General features: G+C 45.1%; 1 protein-coding gene across 4 annotated transcripts in view; it reads right to left on the bottom strand.

Annotated features, from left to right (window-relative positions):
* The window catches only part of SUN2 (Sad1 and UNC84 domain containing 2), a 177495-nt gene that overhangs the window by 65465 nt on the left and 88346 nt on the right, over nucleotides 1-23684 (bottom strand). For all 4 annotated transcript variants that reach the window (XM_069231309.1, XM_069231308.1, XM_069231310.1 and 1 more), the window contains 2 exons: nucleotides 15824-15901; nucleotides 7182-7225 (listed from right to left, as the gene is read on the bottom strand). In XM_069231309.1, coding sequence (XP_069087410.1) covers nucleotides 7182-7225; nucleotides 15824-15901 — 122 coding nt within the window. The remainder of the gene's footprint in view (nucleotides 1-7181; nucleotides 7226-15823; nucleotides 15902-23684) is intronic.

The raw sequence follows: 23684 nt of genomic DNA, 5'->3' as shown, positions 1-23684 counted from the left end.
GGGACTAAGTGCGAACTGCTCCAAATAGCCAAAAAACAGCCTGGTATCTGAGAGGGGGGGTGGGGGGGGGGGGGGGGAGAGGGAGGGGGCAAGGCCTGGCTGCGAAGGGGTTAAAAAGGACAAAGCTAAGGCACATGCATTCAAATGCATGAATGAGTTGAACATTTAGCAGAAAAAACCCTTCACAAACCTTTTTGTAATGCAAAACAATGGTGAAGGAGTGCCGGGCAGTTTAGCACATAGGCTGCCATTATAAATGAAGAAAAAGGAGACTGACTTTAAGAACAGCCAGTCCTCCAGTATCCCATCATGCCTGGAGAGAGGCAGCTTCCTCAGTTCTTTTTGTATGCAGTCCTAACTGGCAGTAATGATATACCGGAGATATTATTTTGTCTACTCCACTGGGGTTGAGGGAGGGTTGCTTATGACCATCGTGGAAATACCCCTACAAGAGAACTGGAGGTAAGAAACTATTCCTTCTCTCGTAGGGGATTTCCATGTAGAGTCATAAGCGTTGAATAGAATAGCAAGCCCATCCCATAAACAGTGGAGGAGTAGACAGAACAATAATGAAATACGCTATCAAGCAAAGCGGTTCCTGAGAGAAGTCTGTCCTACTTGAGCATCTGTCCTGGCATCTAATGTTTAGCGAACGTGTGGACAGACCTCCAGGTCGCGGATTCTACAGATGTCCGCTAAGGGAACATTCCTCATCAAGGCAGTCCTGGCAGACTTTCCTCTGGTAGAATGTGTTCTTGGTCTGCCAGCTAGGGTTTTGTTAGCTAGTTGGTAGCAAAAATAGAATACAGGAGACAATCCATCTAGAGATGGATTGTTTGGATGTGGCCAGACCAGTGCGAACCAGACCATAATTAAACAATTGTGGACATTTTCGGATAGATCTGGTTTTATCTAAGTAGAATTTTAAGTTTTAAGACCCTCTATGTCTACAGAGTGGAGAGCCCTCTCTGCTGGAGTAGATGTTTTTTGAAAGAAAGTTGGCAAGGAAATCGACTGGTTGACCTGGAAGTCCAACATAACCTTGGGCAGGAATTTAGGATGTTTTCGCATCACTGCCTTGGAGGAGTGGAATACTGTGTAAGGCCCGTGAACAGAGAGCCTGAGTCTCGCTAACCCTACATGTTGATGTAATTGCGACAAGGAAAGCAGTTTTCCAAGTTAGGTGTTGGAGAGATGCCTTGTGTATGGGCTCAAATGGATTTTGCATAAGGTATAAAAGGACGACATTAAGTTCCCATGGAGGAGAAGGGAGCCTAACTGGAGAAAATAACTTCTTTAACACTTCTAGGAAATCTTTGATGACTGGTATCCTAAAGAAAGAGGATTGCGAAGGACCCTTTCTGTATGCACTCCGAGCTGGCAGATTGACCCTAATTGAAGAGAGTTGCAGACCAGATTTAGCCAGGTGCAACAAGTATGGAAGAAAGACATCTTTCTGGCAAGATGTAGGGTCTCTCATTTTGGAGGAACACCAGATGCAGAATATCTTCCATTTGAAGAAATATGCCGTATGGGTGGATGGCCATTTCGCCTCTTAGGATTTCCATACAACCCTGTGGAAGATTTAGGTGCCCATACTGTACTAACTCTGGAGCCATGCTGCCAAACTCAAGGAGGAGAAATTGTGGTCTCTCATCTGCCCTACAAATTTCATTAGGAGTTTGAGAAGGACTGCTGGGATCAGGGGAATTGGTGGAAAGGTGTACAGAAATGTGTTAGACCATTCTATACACAGAGCATTCCCAAACAATTCTGGATAGTAAAAACTTGGCGGCGAAGTCACAGCATTTTCTGTTTTCCTCTGTGGCGAAAAGTTCAATAGAAGGTGCGCCCCACAAATAGAAGATATCTTGAACAACATCTTCGTTCAGCTCCCACTCGTGGTGCTCTTTGAGAACTCTGCTGAGGGCATACGCTTGTACATTCTGAGCGCCTGAAAGGTGATTATACTATCTTCAACCTCCTGGCTAGGAGCCAGTGCCATATAGTCTGGGCCTCTTGAGACAAGACTCTGGATCTGGATCTGGTTCCCACCCTGTTTGTTCAGGTAATACATGGTGGTTGTATGGTCTGTCTGGACAAGCAAGGTGTCGGTGTTGAAGGACGGGAGAAATGCCTTGAGGACTAGGTGCACCGCACGGAGCTCGAGGAGATTGATATGGTATGACATCTCCTTGGGAGCCCAGAGGCCTTGTGTTCGGAGGTGACCCATATGGGCTCCCCATCCGAGGAGAGAGGCATCCGTCACAATAGTCTGTGATGGAGGCTGTAGACGGAAAGGCATTCCCTTGTAGGAGATTGGTTGGAGAACACAACCAACTGAGGGATCTGATTGTGTGGGTGGACAGACAGATTCTGTTTTCCCAGTTTCCAGACAGTTGATTCCATTGGTCCTCCAGGCACTGCTGAAGAGGTCACATGTGAAGGAGAGAGTTGGGTGTCAGAAAATGCAGGAAGCCATGGAGACTAGAAGTGAGGCGACTGTGCGCACTGTTGGGTGATGCATAGTTTTGAGTGCACAACACTTCTGGAGAATGCAAAAGTGTTTTTCCTTCAAAAGGACACACTTTTGCCTGTAGTCTGCTTATGGTAGCTCCTACGTAGTGCAACTTCTGGACAGGAACTGTCGTGCACTTGAGAAAGTTGACATGAAGCCCTAGCTGATAAAGGAGATCACATGTCCATTTCAAATGCAGTTGGGTATCTGCACAGGTGGATGCCTTGATTAGCCAGTCGTCCAAATATGGGTAGACAAAAGGTTCGGTGCCTTCGAAGATGTGCTGCCACCACAGCCATGCACTTGAAGAAAGTTCTGGGTGCTGACTTGGGACCAAATGGTAGGACGGTGGATTGGAAGTAGGTCTACTGAGCAAAGCCAGTCCCCTTGGTGAATCTGGGGGTATATTTGGTGTAAGGCCAGCATCCTGAACTTTTCCTTTTGGATCCATTTGTTGGCAATCTTCAGGTCTAGAATGGGTCTTATCTCTTTCTTGTCTTTTTTTGAAAGGAGGAAGTACCTTGAGTAAATGCCTTGTATTGGCTTGTTGAGGGTAACGGGTTCTGCTGCTTTCTTTTCCAGCAGGATGGAAACTTCTGCCTTTTGAAGGCTGAGATGAGAAGTGGTCGACTTCGGCGGAATACTCATTGGTGGGGTGGAAAACCTGAGACAATACCTATTGTGTACAATGTTCAAGACCCAAGCGTCTGTTATAATTGGTTGCCACTCTGCCAGGCAATTGGTGACACTCTTCCCCCCCGCCCCCACCAACCAGAGTGGGTAACGGACGCACGGGAAGAAAGCTTTCAGGGTTTTGAGCCTGAAGGTTGTTGAGAACCCTGATTGGGATAATGTGTCGTTCGTCCTCTTTGCTCTTTCTTCTGAGGCTGGTAAGATATTTAGAACTGCTGCTGAGTTCTTCCAGGCAGCCACTAAGGGGTTTGAACGCTCTGAATAGAATAGCGACATTGGAAAGGTCAGAAGGGTTTTCGTTGCTCTTTGGGTTTTTCAGGGCCTACTGCCTTCAATGTGTCTATCTCAGCCTTCATCCTTGCCATTTCATCGTTGGCGTGAGAGCCAAACAGAGTGGAGGCTGAAAAGGGCAGGTTCTGAATGCATTGCTGAGCATCCGGTCTCAGTGACGTTAGATGCAGCCAGGAATGCCTCCTTAGCGTTACCCCATGGCAGTATGTAGGTGCACAGAGCAAGGATGAGTCCGCTGCTGCACTAATGATCTGGTTAGAGACCATGGCACCTTTTTAGACGATCTCTTAAAAACCCTCCTTCTGATCTCTTGGGAGGTGGTCAGCAAATTGGAGTAGAGGGACCCACAGGGCCCTATCATATCTGCCCAAGAGGGCTGTTGCACTTGCCGCCTTCATGGAGGTTATTGCCGAACTACAGATTTTGCAGCCTGTCGAATCCACTCTTACTTTCTTTGTCAGGAGGAGAGGTAGAAGACCGAGACATAGCGTGAGAATTGGGGGCAGCCAGTATTACCACTGAATCAGGTGGAGGATCGGTGCGCAGAAACAAAGGGTCTTGTTCCCGAGGACAATACTTTTTTTAGAAGTCTGGAGGGAGCAGACTTAGTCGCAAGGAAGACTTCCATAGCAAGTTCCAGAAGACCAGGCACTCGAGGTAGCAAAGGTCTGGCGGCTATGTGCTGATGGAGAGTCTACAATATAATCTAAGTAGATGGAGTTGGGACAGTCATCAGAATGTTCAGTTTCACTGCGCCTTGTACTAGAATTTCATGAAAGGTGTGGATATTGTCAACCGGTGAGGAGCGATGTAGAGGTGAATCTGTCAGTGTAGGTGAGTCTCTGGTGGAGGACAAGGAATCTCTATGATGGTAGGCACGTGAGCTGGATCTTTGTCAAGATCTGTGGTGGGAATGTCTTGACCTTGAGTGGCAAGATGACCGATGGCCATTACGAGAATGGCGGCGCGATATTGAGAGCAAGCTGGAGCGATGCTAGGCACTTGAGGCACAGGAGGTGGTACGGGTGCCGGGAGAACCGGAGCAGCCGGCCGCAGTGGAGTCAGACTTCATGAAGGTTGAGTAAGAGGCGTAGCAGCCAGCGGAAGAGAGGTGTGAGCAGAAGGAGACAAAGGAAGAAGCACCAGAGAAGGAGAGAGATCTCTAGAGTGGTGCGATTCCAATGAAAAATAGATCATTCTCCGTTTCTGCCTTCTCGATGTCGAGAGACTTGTCGATGTCGATCCTTCTCTCCAACATCTAGGTGTCGACGTTGTGTGGGACCTCAACATCTAACTGCGACGTAGGCGCTTCTTTCACTTCAACGTCGATTCCAACGATGTCAATATACTCCTCAACATCGTGTGCCGAGTAGCTGGAGTCGTCGTCAAGCGGCATCTTGACGTTGAGCCAGACTTGGACGGCGAATATGTCAGTGCTACTTCTCTCGACGTCAACAGGGACCGAAAGAGTTTTCTGCAATAAAAACGCCTCTCAGACCTTTTATGTCCACTGGAGGCTGAGGGAAAAGCTCTGGTGGAAGACTGACCTTCCCCTCGCTCAAAGGTCCCACTGGCTTCTTGCTAGTGTTGTCTCTCTGCTCTGCCTTGGAGGTGAATCTTCTTGTCATGCAGGGTTTGTCTGGAAAATGACTTGCAGATGGTACAGGAGGCGGGAAGGTTTGAAGACGGCAAGCAGATGATACAATCATGTGAGTCTGTTTTGGCCTTTTTTCTGCCACGTGTTGGGCATTTGTCAAATAGAGAAAGCATTTTTTTCTGGGAAAAATGCCTTAACTTCTGTCAGAAAAAGACACAAATCAAGAAAGAAAGACTAAAGATGTCGAGTAAAACAGTTGTCTGTGATTTTCACTCAAATTTTGAAGAAGAAAAAAAAAATAACTGAGGTAACTGCCTCTCTCTATACAGGATGGAATACTGTAGGACTGGCTGTTCTTAAAGTCAGTCTCCTTTTTATTTAATTTATAATGGCACCCTATGAGCTACACTGCCCTGCACTCCTTCATTGTTTTGCATTACAAAAAGGTTTGTGAAGGATTTATTCTGCTAAATTTTCGACTCATTCATGCATTTGAATGCACATGCCTTAACCTTGTACCTTGTCCTTTTTAAAGCAAACTGGATGAAGAATTTTGGACACTGTAGCTTTCCCTGTAGGCTGCATGTGGACATTCTTAAGTGACTTTGCAGACCTTGCTGAAGTAAGGCGAACATGAACACTTAAGAAGTTATATTGGAAAAAGTGCTCTGCGGTCCCCGCAGGCAGGCGGAACTATTCAACGCTTAAGACTATATACATGGAAATACCCTACGAGAGAACTAACCTTTTCTGTGCGTTTTATTTCAGTCTTTTTTCCCTTGTAATTCACAACTTGAAAAAAACATTGATTAATATTTTAATGAGTTAAAAACAAAATGCAAGTTTCTAGGAAAACACGAACCAAAATGCTGTACCGCCCTACTGAAGGCTGCCTCAATGAAAGTATACACCAGCAAAGCATTTGCCTCTCCTCTCATTATTAATACATTTATTTATTTGTCTTGGTATACTGTTCTACTCTGATTGTTGCTCTGCCTTTCTTTCATTCCTTCAGTCTTTCATTCACCTCTACTTGGCTGTTACTTATTTTCTGAGAACTCCATTGTAAGAGAGACAGGCTTTTGCCAACCTCAGTGCTACGTCAGTGTTATAGTTGAGACTGTTGTAATGTTGTACTATGGCTGAAATTGTTCTGATGCTGTAACTACTGGCTGGTCTTCTGTGGCTTCTGCATTTCTATTTTCTGGCCATTATTGTTTGTGGAAAAAACCCAACAGCCACCCGCACCCTTCACAGAACCCATTAGTCAGTCAAATGACTTAATAATAATAAGCAGGAAAAGTTGTTTAAATGGGTCTCAGGTAGAGAGGGACGGGAGAGGCCAATAATGCAACACCCACACTGCTGGTGGAGTCTACTAACAAATCCTGTATGTCGGAGCACAAAGGCCATATCAGGATCAGCACAGCAACCTACCCAGTAACTAGGTGGTGACTAGCCCCTCCGATAGTGTGTTCACGCTCCTCTTGCACTTTTTACTTTGGCCTAGATCAGAGGTGATTCTGGGCATCCTCTGCAAGTAGCAACAAGGAGAACAAACGCTGTGTTTTTCTGTACCAGTTTATTCTTTGCCTCTGTTCTGTGACTTCCCTTAAGTGATTTGCTCCAAGTTATTTGTAAGAAAGTCGGTCAATGAAAGTTTCAAAGCTCTGTAGCCTTGTTTATCTCGAAGAAACTTCTCAAACCAGTGCAATACTCTCTTTGCAAGAGAAGCCAGAAGGGTAGGTGACTGTGCAGAGACTTTTCAAGTTACCGAGAATTACAGCATGGTCGCACCTTTGATTAGAAACATATCTTGTAGTGCAGGCCTGCTAAAAGTAGCTGGTGTGCTGCGCATCTGTCACACTCCAACAAAAATCTTCTTGCTACCCAGATAACTTGGCAGACTAGTGTCTAGGCTCCCACCCCAAACCTCAAGTTGTCTTTTCAACACATGCCAGCATACCATGCCCTGTTAAAAGTAAAGTTAGTCTCAGGTGTGCCTGAAAAATGAAACACCAGGGTCCCTCTGGAAGGCCCAGAGAAGCATGGAAGAGAGACAAAGTGAACTGAAGTACGTACCTCTTTAACTCAGTTTTCATTCGCTGCATCTGGGACTCCATGTTCTGTTGGAGCAAGGACACAGTGAAAGAGGAATTAGCACTGCATAAACAGCAAAACATGAAGCAATGCCCTATCATCAAGTAATGCCATGTTTTATAGAATTCTATGGCAGCCTCGTTGCTTAAAGGTACTGTGAATAACAATCATTATGGTTACTCTGCTCAACTGTATACAGTGTATTAACATCTGAAGGATGAACAGCTGAATTTATCCTGCTGGGAACTGAACCGGGGACAGCAAATTGCATCTCTGCAGTAGGTGTAACAGACAACTAGTTTAGAAGGATATTAAAGAATAATTCCAGAAAAGTCCAACCCATTTCACTGTGTCAAACACTTTTTCGATGCTAGAGAGCCAATTCACAATGCTACCATAAACACAAGCTTGCCCCCTAACCATTACCAGCTTATCTACTAACAGATCCTCCTTGAGGTGAACAGGACACCAAATATGCCTGCATCAAAAGCCTGCATTCAACTGCAAATCAAGCTTTTATACTGCCTTATGTCCTTACTGAGGTGTCATGCTAACGTCATCATCTCCTACTCAGAGAGTACTGAGGTGAAAAAGAAAGAACGTAGTCCTCTCAAGGACGTCTTGCTTCGCCCGATCCATAAGGTTCTAACTTTCGATCCTACAGTTTATCATCACTGATAACACATAGTTTTTAGTGTGAGGTATGGACACTGGGCCCCAGCCCTGCTGCTGTTAAACCCACCATAAAAAAGGCCATTCCCAACATGCACTCCCCACACAGGACTCTTATGCAGCTCAATGGATCTTTTGCACACCACTGCATGACAACTCCCTCGACCAAGACAAATAAGTCAGACCGCTGTTATTTTCATTTTTCTCTCTTTTTCAGCTGTTACACACTTTGGCCCTCAGTTCATTGGCCAAGAGAATGAAAGCTTGTAATGTGTAGCACCATACTATGTCCAAGACAACAGGTGTTACAAATTCCACATCCCTATAAATGGCATCCATAAGCTTGGCTGAGTTTCTTTTAATATGTCTTTTCTCTCTCAGGCATTGATTTTTAGGCCTCGCCTGTACACAACACTGAGCTCTGTTGCTGAACAACCTCTTGTGACCACACTCAAATTTACAATGGTCTCCAGGCCAGCCCACTTCTTACCTATGGTTGACTTTATTGTCACTCAAATGCTTACTTCTCATTTCCTTTCTCTACTGGGGTTGTACTTCTACCAGCACCATAATCCTTTTGATTGGATACCGTGTATACTTCCACTGTTAGAGGCTCAGTGAACTTGGGTTTTCTTTTTGTTTCTGCACTTCATGGAAGTGCATGAGTTTCCCTGTTCCCTCCTTTACGTGCTGCTTTCCCTCTCAGTACTTGCCCCAATGTGCTCAGTATTGCTGCCTCCAACTCCCACCCCTCCTTAACCATTGTTTCTTAAAAAGGGCTTCTGTTGTTCCCGCACCCACTCCCTGTTGCTTCTTCCCCTCATATTGCATTCTACCCCAGATCCTCTTCTTAGCTCTCCTGGCCTTCCTGTGGCTCTTGTTTTTTCAAATGTATTTTTACACTTTTTGGAGGAACCCCCAAGGCTGCCATATGCTGCTGGGTAACCACTTTTTTCAAATGCACTTTTTGCACATTTAAAAAGTAACAAACAGCTGACAGCCAAATGATTCACTCCTCATCAGAATGAACATAGGAGCTGGAGGCTGAGACTGCCCACAAAATGCAAACATTTACGACCTTCAGTGACTAGTCTAGGCATCTCCTGACACACGAGTATGATTTCTGTCTAAAACTGTGCTGCTGTCCCATGGGGGCCAGTATGCAGTTTGGGGTCTCTAAGAGGTTTCCCGTAGACAAGGATATATTGTTCATGCTTTTATCGATTTCCCAACTAGTAAAACCTACTCCCCATTTAGCTACCCATATCCCAACTGGCAGCGCCTCATGAACAGCAGCCATGTAAAATTCACAAATGGAACCATTAAGTACAGGATGCTTTCCTCACATATAGAACAGGAACTACATGAAGTGAGGTCTTATAAATTCTGACAGCTATTCACTAGGAACTGTATCGAGTTAACCTCATTTCACAAATGCCGTAATGCAGTCAAAGGACCAGGGTTTGAGTGAACAAAGCACATAATCACTATTAGCTGAGTAGTGCTCCAATGTTTATGAGGACAGGGTTCTATTGCTGCACACTTCTTTCTCCCTCACAAATCTAACCGTGTGTCAACACAACTCAATGACATGTGGTCCTGCTTCCTGAGGATTGTCTTCCACATTTAGGATTCTAAGATAACCTATGTTGGGCCACTTAGCAGTCAAGAATCTCACAGTTTCTTTATTGTTATACTGTCTGCCTGGAAGTGGTGACAAAATGCTGATCCTTGGGGATCCTTTTGGATTGTAGTTAAACACCTAAACATAATAAGAACTCTCTCTTTCTCTACTAGTGAGGAGTAGGACTTCAGGCCTAGCCATCAGAGGACAAAAAAACCATTAGGCCAGCCTCAAGCCTAACCAGAGTATGAAAAATACTATACACAATGATGCACGTATAATCATCTTTACCTCTCGCACATGTACACTCATACAAAGCCACTTTCAAGAAAACACAATTTGCAGATTCAAAGGTATTTGGCAGACCACCAAATGTAGGCCCTTCTTTCTGGACTACAATGCTGCTCACAATTAGAAAGAAGTGCATCACCAGATGAAACTGCTAATGCCAAACTCTTCTATGACAGGAAAACTAGCAAACAAGCACCCGGAAGGCAGACCAGTCCATGCTAGAAATAACTTGCAGTCCTAATTCATAACCACAGAAGAGAGAGAAAAAAAAAAATAATAATAATAATAATAATTAACAAAAAAAAAAAAAAAAAAACACACCACAACAGTAGTTCTGCGGACTGGCTACATCTAATTTAAGTCCCTGGAGGATGTTAGTAAAGGGAACTCCACATGCCAATAGTACCAATCCTTGGCCCAGTGGGAGGGCCCAGAGTAGTCCCAGAGGCTGATTTGTGGCCTGTGCACAGTAGATCTTAATGAAGAGCACTATCGCCCTGGACACCGCTTTTCCTTTGCCGCAAAGAATCCCACAAGAAGCTGATAATCCTCCTAATCATCTTTGGTGCGATCGATGTAAAAGCTTAAGGCGTTTTTGAGGTCCAGTCAATGGAGTCTCCTCCTCTTTAGAAGGATGTTGCTGAGCAGAGAACGTTGGGATGGTGATGGATTGCCTAATGTGAAAAGGCGCATGCCTTTTGGTTAAAAAAATCTGCGGAAAAGGTGGAATAAGGCAGTTGCACTGGGAGAGCTTAGAGCTCTCTCACCTGATGAGCTGAAATGATCACAGTGAGGAAGCCGGTTTTAAGAGTCAGAAGACGCAACAAGCAGCTGAGCTTTGGCTCGAAGGGGGAACATGTGAGTAAAGTCAGGACCAAATAAAGGTCCCACTGTGGCATCACAAATGGTAAGGAAGGGAACAATTGGTCTGACAAAGACAAAAAAGCTGACAAATAACCCTTAATAAATGGTGCCTACTGTAAGACCAAAGGAAAATCAACAAACATCTAATAGTCTGACTTATAGGGGGATCTGCACACAAACTCCACAAATATTTCCTAATCCCTGGGGTCAGGATCAGATCCACAACCTCAGGAAGTAGACTGAACAAAGTTAACTACTGCTGCTCAATTGCCACTCATGGAGGTGTAGATTGCACAGGTTTGGATGCAGAAGTCTGTCCTCTGGCTGTGCCAAAAGATCCTCCCGGAGCAGTAGCCCAATAGGAGGAAAAATGCTTGAGCCGAGAAGTTTGGGGTATCACACCCTCCTGGCCAAATCCAGGGCAGCTAGGATGACTTGGGCCTAGTCATTCCTGATCTTCAGAACTTGGGTAGGAGAGGAAGTGGCAGAAAGAGTCCAGTGCTCCACTGTAGCCTGAATAAGTCTCCTAGCAAGCACATTCTTGGGAACTCCAACATTCCGACGTTTTGACACTGCACATTCTGGACTGTTGCAAACTGATCTAGCCAGCACTATCCCCACTGTTAGAAGTCGTCCTATGGCACCTCGGGATGCATCTGCGATTCGTGATCTGCCAGGTGTTGTCAGCTGAAGTTATCCACCCTGGTGTTTAAAGATCCTGCCAGTGGTTCACAGTTAAGAAGATGCCCAGACACTTCGGCTAAACTCCAGAGGCGCAGCAGATCATGGCACAAGACCCCATTCCGCCAAGCTTGTTGCAGTACCATATGGCAGTGGTGTTGTCTGTGAGAACCTGTACTGTCCTTAACTTGATGGAGGGCAGTTACGCCTTCAACAGCAGGTAATTGTCCTGCCACACATCAAGTAATGGAGGTACTGTTCCTATCAAAAGGCAAGGAAGAAAGGAAGGAGGACAGAAAATGTGAATCCTAAAAATATGTCTTCGGCCCCCACATCCTTAGGGATGTCATGCTTCATCATGGGGTATGCTCCTAATAGGGCCGCTGCTACAATGCCCTACATGTCCCCCAGAGGGTTGCTTTAGCAGAAATCTTTTTATTTAAACACCATGTGATGAGATGCCTGTACCACCATAATATAATTCAGTGTAGTATCTCTTAAGACAGTTTTAGTTTCTTTTCACTTTACCACACACTCACTCACTCCATCCCACATATTCACAACACCCTCATACAGACATTTCTCATCATACAGCACTTCCCCATGTCCCTAGAAAAGTCAGTGAACTACATTCACATGCGAAGGTGGAGCAGCACAGTAGTACCCACTGCATGCCCCAAGCACTCAGTGTTCAGGCCATTCCCAATTACACATTTAGCTGCTTCCTGTCTGTCTTAAATGGTTTCAGCCAAAGAGGCCAGGAACTCATCTGGGACCGCCGCAAGATCTCGCTGACCATGTCCAAAATGGCATCTGTAGAACAGCCTAAAAAGCATACCTCACTAACTGACCTAAATGACAAACAGGCAGAAGAGAAAATGCACTTCCAGAACACCTCAATCCTTTTCAACTTCACAGGGTATACATCAGGTGTGACCTTGCTGGTGGAAGCAGGACCACAAAACTCTCAGGAATCGGATGCTCCTTAAAGTATGTGTAGTCCAGCGCCAGTCATGGCACCTGGCCAACCGCCTGTTGACTGGTGGGCAAGAGCAAGCCTTCGCCCAGTTACACATAATACGGCCAGTCAGGGCCTCAGTAAATTGAAACAAGGGCTCAGTTGAGGCAGCCCCAGGATGCAGCATTTCAGTGAAGACAATTGTTTTTATTTTATTTCAACAGAAGACAGCTATAGGTTCATGACTTCAGCTGCAGATGTAATCACCACACTAAATGATGCACTCTTCTCCATAGGGGGGTCCAAGAGGCAAAACCAACCATGTCTGGCAAGTGGTATCCAGCATATTGGTCCCCTTCAAGTCCATTTAGATGTCATCATCAACAGTGTGGGTTAAATCATCCTGGAGTCAAGGTGCAACCTCAGTAGAGTTCAAAGCAGGCTCTGCTGGAGGTCAGACACCAGAGACGGCAAAAGGCTCAATCTCCGGTGACATCGAGATGTGCGTTGGTGAAGAAGGAACCAGCACAGATCATGGAGCAGGGGTGGAAGTTAGCACTGGAGTCATTGTGGAGGATTCAAGAGGCACAGGCAGTGATCAGGACGGATCCACTAAGTAGGAACCTGACTGGAGGTTGCTGAAGACCCTTGGGCCCTAACGTGTGCTAGAAAAAGCCACAAGAGTACCACAAATATGCAGCTTGGTCTCCTTAAAGACCTCAACCTGCTGCAGCATTGCAAATGGCACAGGAAATTTGGGATGCAAAGGGACTAGTTTAGGGACTGGCTCTGCAATTGTCTGGCACCTTGACACCCTTTCGACTTCTCTTTGGACAGAGTGGCAGGATGGTGTTGAGTGCTACTTGAACTTCTTAAGCTTCTTATTAGATTGCAATTTGGACTTACCAGATTAGCTTGACTGTGAACAGTACCTGCTGCAGGAGCAGCTTGAGAGCTGGAACAAGTCTGTGCTTACGACTTAGAGCAGGAGCAGGATTTACGCAAGGTCCATGACTTCTTTTGGAGTCCTGGGTTGCCTTAGGGTGCATTAGCCACATCCTTGGCGCAAATGAGTTGTGCCCCCAAGCACTAACTCCAGAGACCCTGCTTGTGCAGGTCCATCATGAACATGCGTTTCCAACAGTGAAGGCACAGCTGGAACCCTATATTCTTCACACACTGGAAAATAATTTTGGAAGTAATTTGTCAATCAAAGAAAAGGAAGCAGAGCTCCCGATCTGTATTCAAAGGCACTGTTAGAAAATAACTGATGTCAGCGTGCCTACATGCGGGTCCATTCCATCCCTTTTGGAGGCGGAATGAGATTGGCTTGGAGTCACACAACACCACCTAGCAGCATGTAGGAACATTGCTGTAAAAACATCTGTATCCTATCCAGCGCGTGGGGAATATCCTAAAGGTGTGAAATCGGCAGTTAGAAGCACCTTCAGGAAGGTGGATATGTGTTCATAATACACAAACTTAAAATGTTGGACCAATTTGGAGGGTAAGGTATGTGTGTATACACACACACAAAAATTGTTTTGATGGAAAGCTCTCATTCCAGCTGACTCTCTGCCATGGGAAAAACTGTCAGGGCGACCAGCGTTCACAGACCTTTTCAAACTGTGTGCACTATGTTATACGAAAATCATATACATAAACTTCTTCCAGGCAGCACGCTTATATGTAATTTTTTAAGGGCATTTTCATTACATTATGCAGAAGGAGTGGAGTATAGGAAACATCTTGGATTTCCTTTTCACTTGCTCTGTTTGGCCACTCCCTTTTATAAGGGCGCAAGAGCTTACTTTCTCTACACAATTCTCTCAATCCCCGTACCCTATCTGACGTCGCACTTGTTTATACTCTATCTAAACTCATTAAATGCTATCCTGTAAAGGAGCGTCACGGAGAGCAGAATGAGCTCAATCGTCCTTAGTGCTGCCTCCATATGTGAATCAATGTTTATCAAAACTGCATTTACAGGGCACTCACCATGCTCACACAAAGCCCAGCTTGCACTACAATTCATGCCATTTGTGTTTTTCAATTACGTTTTTTCACAGGTTCCCAGTGCCTGAAAAAGCTTTGAAGTATCTAAAAGAGGAAATGCGGACACTATATGTACCTTAAATCTTTACTTGCATTCCTCTTCTTGTTACTTCTCTCCCCAGGCCTCTGAATCAGTCCATCTTTTTTTTCATTCCTGCGTTTCTCCTCAGTGTCTCATCTTTGGCCCTACCCCTACCTTTGTGACCCTCCTCCTTTTGACTGCTTCAGTATCCTCCATTCTACCTTTCATATTTACTTCTGCTTGGCTCTCTGCCTCTTCCTTTCGAATCCACATTCTTTACTTGTATCTCTTTATCAGTGCCTGGCTCTCTACTCTGTGTTGTGTACTCCCACTCGCTACCATCTCTACTTCACAACCTCTGAGCAGGATTAAATCTGACTTGATGCTCCTCAGTAACTTTTTACCTGGTCAGAATCCTTGTATGGTGTTATTTATAGACAGCTTTCAGCTTTCTTTTGTCGAAGACCTATTGTGGACAGTACCAATACTTAAGTGGGTTTTGGGTCAACCCATTGCATGATAATGGTGTGCTTTCTGATCATTCTCATAGGCTTGCTTCTTGTCTGGCTTTCTGTTCTCTTCTTGTGTTTGTCCACCTCCTGGAGCAGATTCTTCACCAGACATTTGAATGGATGACCTGTATCCTTTCACTGCTTACAATCGGGGATTTACTTTTAGCTTGTTCGTTCAGCACTCCATGGAAGTGCATGTGTTTTCTGGCTTTCTCTGCCCTGTGTGTTGTTTCCTGGCATACACTACGCTGCTCGACCCAAAAAAACATTGCCTAGTTTCTTCCCGGCCACACTCCATGAAGCTCGGCTTGCATTTTTTAGTTATTGTTTATTTAAACATTACTACAAGATGGGTGTACATCATCATGGAACCATAATTTTTTTTTTAAATAGTTGCTGTATCAAGACAAATACTCATACATGCAATACATGCATGTTAACCCATTCATGTATATAAGGCATCACAGTTCGGTCACTTTAGCGTCATGAAGCATGTGTGTGCACGCATGATGTATGCATGTGTTTTCACCACTGCACTTTGTGACAATGTTGGTTTACATCAGCAAATACGCAAATGTATTATTTTTGCAGATGTGGAACAGCACTGGCAACACAAATTGGCAAGGCTCAAAGGTCAGGTAATACCACTGAATTGGCTTTGATAAAGCTTGTTATTTGTGTTTTTTTCAAATATTTGTCTTTTTAACAATGGCCAACTAGTTCGCTATTCAAAAATTTCAATTAACAATACATATCTGGGTTCTCGGATATTCCTCAAAAGGTACAGTACTGACAGAGGTCAGTCTGTTTTTGACCTCTCTACTGTATTCACTTGTTGTGCCATCATCGACGAGGTCACTCACTGCCCTTTCGAGCAGCAGCACCACAACATCTCTCTGAAACACTACACGCAAAATAAAAGGGCTGCTCCGTGACCGAGCTTACCGTCGAGAGCTGGTCCATCTGCTTTAGGACACCCTTCAAGTCGCACTGCTGCTCCTCTCGGAGTGTGTTCAGCTCCCCCTGAGGGAATAAAAAAAAATAAACGTGAAGTATGAGCAAGCAAAACATGAAGGAAAACCAACAAGATCGGATTGGGCAAACAGAACCATCAAGTAGTACAAAAAAAAAAAAAAACATACGCCGGTGGGTTCTTAATTTTAAAAAAACTGATTTGCTGTTCAGAAAACTTAAAGGAAGGTTCGAGAAATAAACTTCTTACAGAAATGTGCACACAAAGCCTGGAAAGTTCAGTAAAAACACGCCTGTGATGATGTTCTGGAAACAAACATTTGGAAAGATAACGAACACGCGTCAAACGTTTTCGGAAAAGATCCAGGAAGGTTGGAACAGTCTGTTAAACCATGATGACTTTCTCCGATTACTCACATAAGTATGTTTCAATAGCATGCATTACACTTGTTATAAAATCAATAAGTAATTAAAAAATAAAGCCTTTTAGGTTCGCAAAAGCGCGTTATATTTGGTAAGCAAAAATCTAGGAGTTTCTATTAACAAAAAATAATAAATAAGGCCTATTTTGTTAACAAATAAGCTTATTCCAACAAACCTTTCATCAGCAAGTTTGGTTTACAAAAGTGTAAGTGAGCAGTGCATTCATGGCCAGGAAAACAAATGCAACATGGTCAGTACTGGGACACGCAGTGACAGACGTGCACCCCTGCCCTTAGTGCCCCAGCTGCAACAACATCTGGATCCATGGTGCGGATTTCTGAAGTCCTGGGTGAACACGATTCATACGTGTGTGCTGTGACAAGTCTGTCACGCAAGTTGCAGCCTTGTTGGGTCAGGAGGGGCACCCAAAGTGCTACCTTCATAGCGGTGAAAGGCTACTGTCTTTATCAGGAGTTAAGTAGCACAAGTGCGGGGGTAGCATCATAGCATATAGTGATTAGTAGGAGTGAACAGGCCTTTTTACGCGTCACTGGAGGAAGGCCTACAGGCCCACTTATGTTAAGGTCCGTTGGTGTGTGCTTACCTCACCCACTATAATTTATTTGAAACACTTACAAAGCGCACTTTCCCTTTACAACTATCTTGGCGCTGAGGCATATATACAGACGGCATGTATGCTGCTAACCTAACTAGGGCTTGTAACTAGGATCCTGGGGTTACAAAAGAAAGAGACACATTTTACGTTTTTTTTCTAAAACATACTAGATCCACTTCAGCTCTTAGGACGTCTGGAAACTTATTCCAGCGCTGAGCTGCTCTGACCATGAAGGCTCGATCGCCTTGTTTCATTTTACTTCATTTTGCCACAGAAATTAGGTTTGAGGTTGTTCTTTTTAGTTTTCTTTGTAGGAGGATGGTGCCTTTTCCCCCGAAGTGTCCTAAGAACAATACATAAAGCTCTAAAGCTTTACTGGAAACTAGTGAAGTTCCTTCAAGGCACTGGAGGCAGATGACCTCCAAGGCCTACTCAATGACAATTTTTAAGCGGAGGCCTGAACTTGGTGTAGTCTCTTTAGCAAGTATTCCGGTACTCCAAGTAGCAGTACATTATAGTAGTTCAGCCTACTGAGAATCACTTTGCATAATCAAGGTTTTTGCCTGTTGTGGCAATATTGGTAAAACATTTTTTTAAGCCTCAGAGAAGCGAAAAGCAAGTACTTGTTACTTTATTTCCATGGCTCGCCCGAGATCACTTATTGTCGAAGGTGACTCCTAAGTTACGCACCACTTCTGGTTGTTTTGGTTTGGCTTCTCTAGTCAGTGGCCAGAAATGCAAGGGGAGTTTCATAGGGATTTTTGTTGCTGGCCATAGGAACTCTGTTTTGTCCTCATTGAATTTTAGTGAGTTACTGTTTAGCCAGTTGACTATGTCATAAATGTAGTTATAAAAAGGGACCAGCGCATCCGGATTGTTACTTTTAATACTAGTACATCAAGTAAATATGTAGCTCGGTGCAGTGCGTGGGTGGCTGCATGTGTATGTGTGCCTGTGAGTGGCATAACAGATGGAAGGCTATGGTTCCACTTTGGGAGGCCCAAGGCTGACTGGAGGAGCGTGAGGAGGTAGAGGATTTCTCCCAGACAAATTTGTGGATTGCTGCATTCCTGAGAGCTGGGCGGGACATGTAGTAAACTGAACTTCTTTGCAGATGCCCCCCCCCCTACTTTTTGCCCCCTTCAGAACTACTACAAGCTGTTTTTCTTACTCCGACAGTGCATAGAGTCCTGCTAATCATACCTCAGTGACAATGCTCTTTCACCTAAAACAAGTAAAGTCTGATTGTAACCCCATTGACATTGACTTTAGCATCTCTGTTAGTCCCTGGTAAATAGTACCCCTGGTACCTAGGGCATGGGTACTAAAGAGGGCCCGAGGCTGTAGCATGTTTTAAGCCACCCTAAGGGACCCACACACTAATTACACAGACTGCCATTGCAGGCTGCATGACATGGTACAAACTATATTTGAAAACATGCATGGGCTATATGTAAGTGACCCCTACAGCAGGCCTTGGAGTCCTGAGGCGGGGTGCATTGTACCACATGTGAGGACATGCCTGCATGAGCAGCTATGCTCCTGTAATGTCTAGTACCATTGCTAGATATTACAGGTGAGCAGGGAAGCCATATTAAGGTATCTACTGGGCACGGGTCAAAACGAGTTACCCAGCTATATAATGGCTTCACTGAAACCTATGGTGCTTGGCATCAAACACTTCATCTTAATAAACCCATACTAATGCCAGTATTACATTTTTATGACATGCACCCAGAGGGCACCTTAGAGGTGCCCTATGAAACCCCACTAGCCCTCTAGTGTGCTGGCTGACTGATCTCGACCAGCCTGCCACCACAGACACGTTTCTGACACCCTGGAGGTGAGAGCCCAAGTGCTCAGAGGCCAGAAACAAAGCCTGCTCCACCAGGAGGTGTTATTACCTCCTCCAGAAGGATGGCTAGTAAATCTGCCTACCAAAGCCAGAGACTTCAAAATCCCTGCTGCCTTTGATATGCGACCCCGGCTACCCCCAGACCTGAGAGAGACAACCCTAAGGCCCATTTGGCACCAGTACAGGCGAGAAGTGCGATAGTCAGGGGGTGTGTTACACGGTCAGGCTAGTGACATTCCTCGGGTGGGCTACCTGAAATGAATACGAAAAAGGAGAACTCCACCATCTTGTGTGTGGTGAAATCAGGAACTCCGGGATAGGGTTATGCCCAGTCCTTGCAGGATGTGGTCATATAGGGGCTGTAGTGACCCCAGAGGTAAGCAGCCCATTGACTACTACCTTACACTCCCCGTAATGCCCTAAATGTATTATTTAGGGGGCCCCTGACATCAGGAAAACAGATCAAGTCAAAACTTCGACTACTGGGAACAGAGTAAGAAAGAAGAAGGACCAAGAGAACGAGAACTAAATACCTGCACCAAAGATTGGCTCCAGATCCTGCCAGGCTGCTTATACTTCGACAATCGCCAGGATCAAATTTGCAAGGAGCTTGACAACCTCCCCAAACCCTTGGAGGACTGCCCAGCAACTCAACAACCAGGAAAGATCTCCATAGGAGCGGAGGAGCTGCTTCCCTGCATCTGTAGGCACTGCTTGCAAAGTCCAAAACTCTGTTCCGTTGGCCACCAGGCCCACTAAGGAACAACAGGCCAGGAGAAAATTGTTTGGAGCTCAGCCCCGCAACTTCACCCAAGTCCTGAGATGCTGAGCCCTCCTGGAGCCTCACTGCCCCTTACCCTGGGGAATCTGAGCCCTGCAGAAACCAAGGCTTGTTGGTGGTCCAATCCACACTCCAACTGCCCAAAGACAGACCTACCGTAAAGGGACATCAGTATGCACCAACCCAGCATTGAAAGGGGCTCTGCTGCCCAGTTTTCCCTTCTGACTGCTGCCGGCCGACACCAAAAAGCACCTCTGCACCGGGGCCCCACAGCTCGAGTCCAAGTGAACCAACAGTGCCAAAGTGGTCCAGAGACCCTCTAGAGCAGAGCTCCACCCCTCCCCAACCGGGTTTGGTCTGACTGGTCCCCCAGTCCCTTCCTGTAGCCTCGTTCTGCAGGAAACAAAGAACCGCGAGGAACTACAGCAACGCAACCACACCAGACAAAGCATCAATGCACACAAGCCCCCAGCCTGAGTGCCAGAGACCTGATCCCACCTGTGGGTTCACCCAGACTGGCCTCAGTCTCTGCTTGCAGCCTCTTTTCAACAGGACCATTTCCCATTGCCTTGGACATGGCACCTGACCCTGAAAAGCACCTCTGCACCCAGAGACCCCAGAGTTGACCAAGATGACCAGTTGATGCTGCCTTGACCGTGGCCACCCCTCCACCCCCACTCACCTTAAGTCCAGGCAGAGAGTCCTGTAAGTCGCTGGCAAGTGACCATATGCAGTATATGTTTTTCTCATTACCGCATTGCTCTGCTAACAGTGCATTTTCTTCTCCTTGTAAATTCACTAACTCGAAGAGTGCTTACCCAAGTTCGAAGTTCTTGGTGTTAAAAAAATATATATATAAAAATAAATATTATTGTTTTAAATTGGTCTCGAGTCCCTTCTTGAGTGAGTGTGTGTTCCATTTATTGACTGTGTGTGTTCAACAAACGCTTGACAGTACCCTCTGATAAACCTAAACTGCTCGCCAAAAAGACTACAAAAAGGAACATTTAGGGTTATTACTTTCAGCCTCTATGTACCAACAAGGGTCGTCTGTACTATCTTCATAATGTGCCCCTACATTGGCACAGATAGCTAGCTTCCTACAGGAGACACAATGGAGGGAGGAAAAGCCAGCCTCTTTGGTACACTTCAAAGGGTTCTGAGAGAGATCACTGGAAAGGGGTCTGGGCTCTTTAGAAGCAGAGGAGGATGAGAAGAATCACAGCAGGGCTGGGGCCCTGGGATAACCTTTTGATACACATCACTGTGGCTGACATCCAGGAGTGAACCTGTAGTCAGTCCCATGGCCTGTGCTGTAGGGGGTATCATATCTGGAGCCACTCTTGCTGCAACAGACTGCTTTCTGGAGGAAAGGCAGAACAGAGGAGTGGGTATTTCAAAAGGAAGCACACCCCCAGCAAAAGCTTTAAAGACTCATACCTTAAAACACATTTAGTGCCAGAAAATGGACTACAAGAAGGGGAGTTTAAGGCCCCCTGGACTGTCAAATGTCAAGCAGACAGTCTTGCTGTATGTTGAGTAGGAGAAGCACTGCAAGTCTTCTACCTGTGACTAGGACTGGGAAGTAAGGTCTGCCCGTCTACTGGCTGGGTGATGAGACATCACCCCTGGAAATCCAAGACCATCTGGCCTGGAGCACCAGTGCCTGCCTGTTTACCAAGACCAGTGTGCTCAGTGGGGAAGAGGAGAGCCCTTGCAGGGTGCAGGCTTTAAGTGAGGGGATCCCTGTAGGAAGAAGTGAGGCAGCGGCTGCTGCACCGATCGGACACTGTCCATGTGTGGAGTAAAGTCGACCTCCTCATATGCCTGAGGGGTCTGCCATGAAAAGTGTGTTACTGCCATGCTGAAAAAGCTGTAGTCTATTTGCAGAGTAAAGTCTGCAACCCTGTATGCCAGAGGGTGATGGCTTTGAACAGGGTATCAACTATTGTGCCAATCGGGCCGTAGCTGGTGTTTGCATTGTAAATACCCCCTCCCTGACGAAAATTCCCGGACTGCTCAACCTGCGGTACCACGGAGAGTCAAGTGCTAAAGGGATACTTGACCCAGTTTTTCAGGATCCATAATACCTCAAGCCCCAAAACCATTAGGAGTAGAAGGCCTCAACCTAAGTAGTGGGCCTAATGTGGTTTTTGCACCATGTTGCTGGCAGAATACAAGTGATACACCTCCTTCCTTTTGTATCCAAGTCCAGAGAAGTCTGGGAGTCTCTCACAGCGTTTCTCCTAGTCCTACTTTGTTTAACATATATCTGAAACCTCTGGCAAAATTAAATCACAGCCATAGAATTCATTTCATGAACTACACCAATGACACAAATTATTTTGTCAGTAGATCAATCTAATCCTTTGCCACTCAACTCCTTTCATAACAACTCCTCCTGGCTAGGAATGAATTCACTTAAATTCAATGGGGACAATACAGAAATTCTCCACTGCTTCATTGGTAATGCCCACTTCCTTTTTAAGACAATTTTGGCCTTTACTTTCAAACACTATTCTGGCTTCCTTTCCAGTGGTTTGTAACTTGGGAGTTTATGTGGAAGTAGATTTCTCAATCTCTATTTAAGTGAACAAAACTCTTCTACGTGTCTTTGCTAAGAACAGTAAGCAAAATCTTACTGTTTCTCCCCTCTCAACATTGACCGCAAGTGGTCCAGTCACTTATTTTTGAGTTGTCTGGACTACTGTAATGCTTTGATGTTTGGGGCTTTTGGCTATCTCAAACGGATGAGGGATTTAGACGCCTGCTGCCAAGATTGCTCTGTTCAGTCTTTGTTCTTCTTCAGTAGCACTGGATAAATTGCATTGGCTTCCTGTCTCAAAGAGGATTGAGTTTACGGCTTTGTGTATAGTACACACAGCTTTACATATGTCTGGTCCTCGTTTTTTACTATCAAGATTCCGTCATTACAGACCTTCTCATCTGCTACGCTCTGCCAATGCTAACTTACTTATTGTGACCCAAGTGAAGACATGAAGACTTGTGGCTGCACTTTCTCGATGCAGGCTGCATAGTTGTGGAATTCTCTGCCTACACAATTACACCAAATTGTTGACCTCCTGGCGTTTAGGATATCCCTTAAAACCCGGCTTTATACACTTTAATAAGTTCTGCTTTTGTTTGCCTCAGAGTTTCCCCACTTAGTTAATATGTTTTTTTACTTCCCCGTCTAAGCGCCAGGACATCTTTGAGTAACAGTAGGGCTCTACAAGTAGAAATAATAATACTACTACTAAAAAGGACCCACAGGGTTGGGCCTTCTGAAATGAGTTCTGATAGTCAGTAGACAAATTCCAGGAACGGTCATAAAAGAATTGTCCAGAATGATCAGCATCCGACTTTAGAAAAAATTAAACACACACACACAGGATATACAGCACACAAATGCTCAAGAGACTTCGGGCCTGATTTAGATATTGGGGGATGGGTTACTCCATCACAACGGTGACATATCTATTCCGTCGAAATCTAAATCGCATAGCACATAATGGGATTTAGATTTTAGCGGACAGGATTATCCATCACCGTTGTGACGGAGTAACCTGTCTGCCAATATCTAACTCAGGCCCTTAGTAAACAAGTGGGCCACACATTTATTCAACTGCTACTGGAGATGTTCAGTAAACAAATTCCCCAGATTTTCTGTCTTTGTAAAGAACCATTAGAGACCTTCTGTAAATAAATGCCCCAGATGTTTATTCACATATCACCCTGGATGTCCATTAAACAAATATGCCAGATGGTCAGTTAACAGCCACTGGTGATGCTCAGTACAAATGTCTGGGAAGTTAGTAAAATGGGGCCGAAAAGCAGTGGGCAGGGGTCAACAAAAACCTCAAGAAACAAATGTCCAAGAATTTTAGTTAGCCAGACTGAGTGTTGCCTAGTTACAAAATGTAGTAAAACTCAGGAATTCCACCAGACAGAGCCTGGAATGCAAACAACTGACTACTCAAAAAAGAAACAAATGGAATGGGACTAGGAGAACTCAATTAAAAAAATAAATCCAGATGTGGTGTAGTACAAAATATCCAGGTATTTGGAAAGCATCATCTGGGTATTTCAGAACTAAAAATCAGGGATGTGGGTAATTCTAAAAAAAGAATCATGGACTATGAAAAAAGGCACACATGGA

The sequence above is a fragment of the Pleurodeles waltl genome, chromosome 4_2 (assembly GCF_031143425.1).
Source record: "Pleurodeles waltl isolate 20211129_DDA chromosome 4_2, aPleWal1.hap1.20221129, whole genome shotgun sequence".
Taxonomy (NCBI): domain Eukaryota; kingdom Metazoa; phylum Chordata; class Amphibia; order Caudata; family Salamandridae; genus Pleurodeles; species Pleurodeles waltl.
Note: the sequence above shows the minus strand (reverse complement) of the source record. Positions and strands in the feature narration are given on the sequence as shown.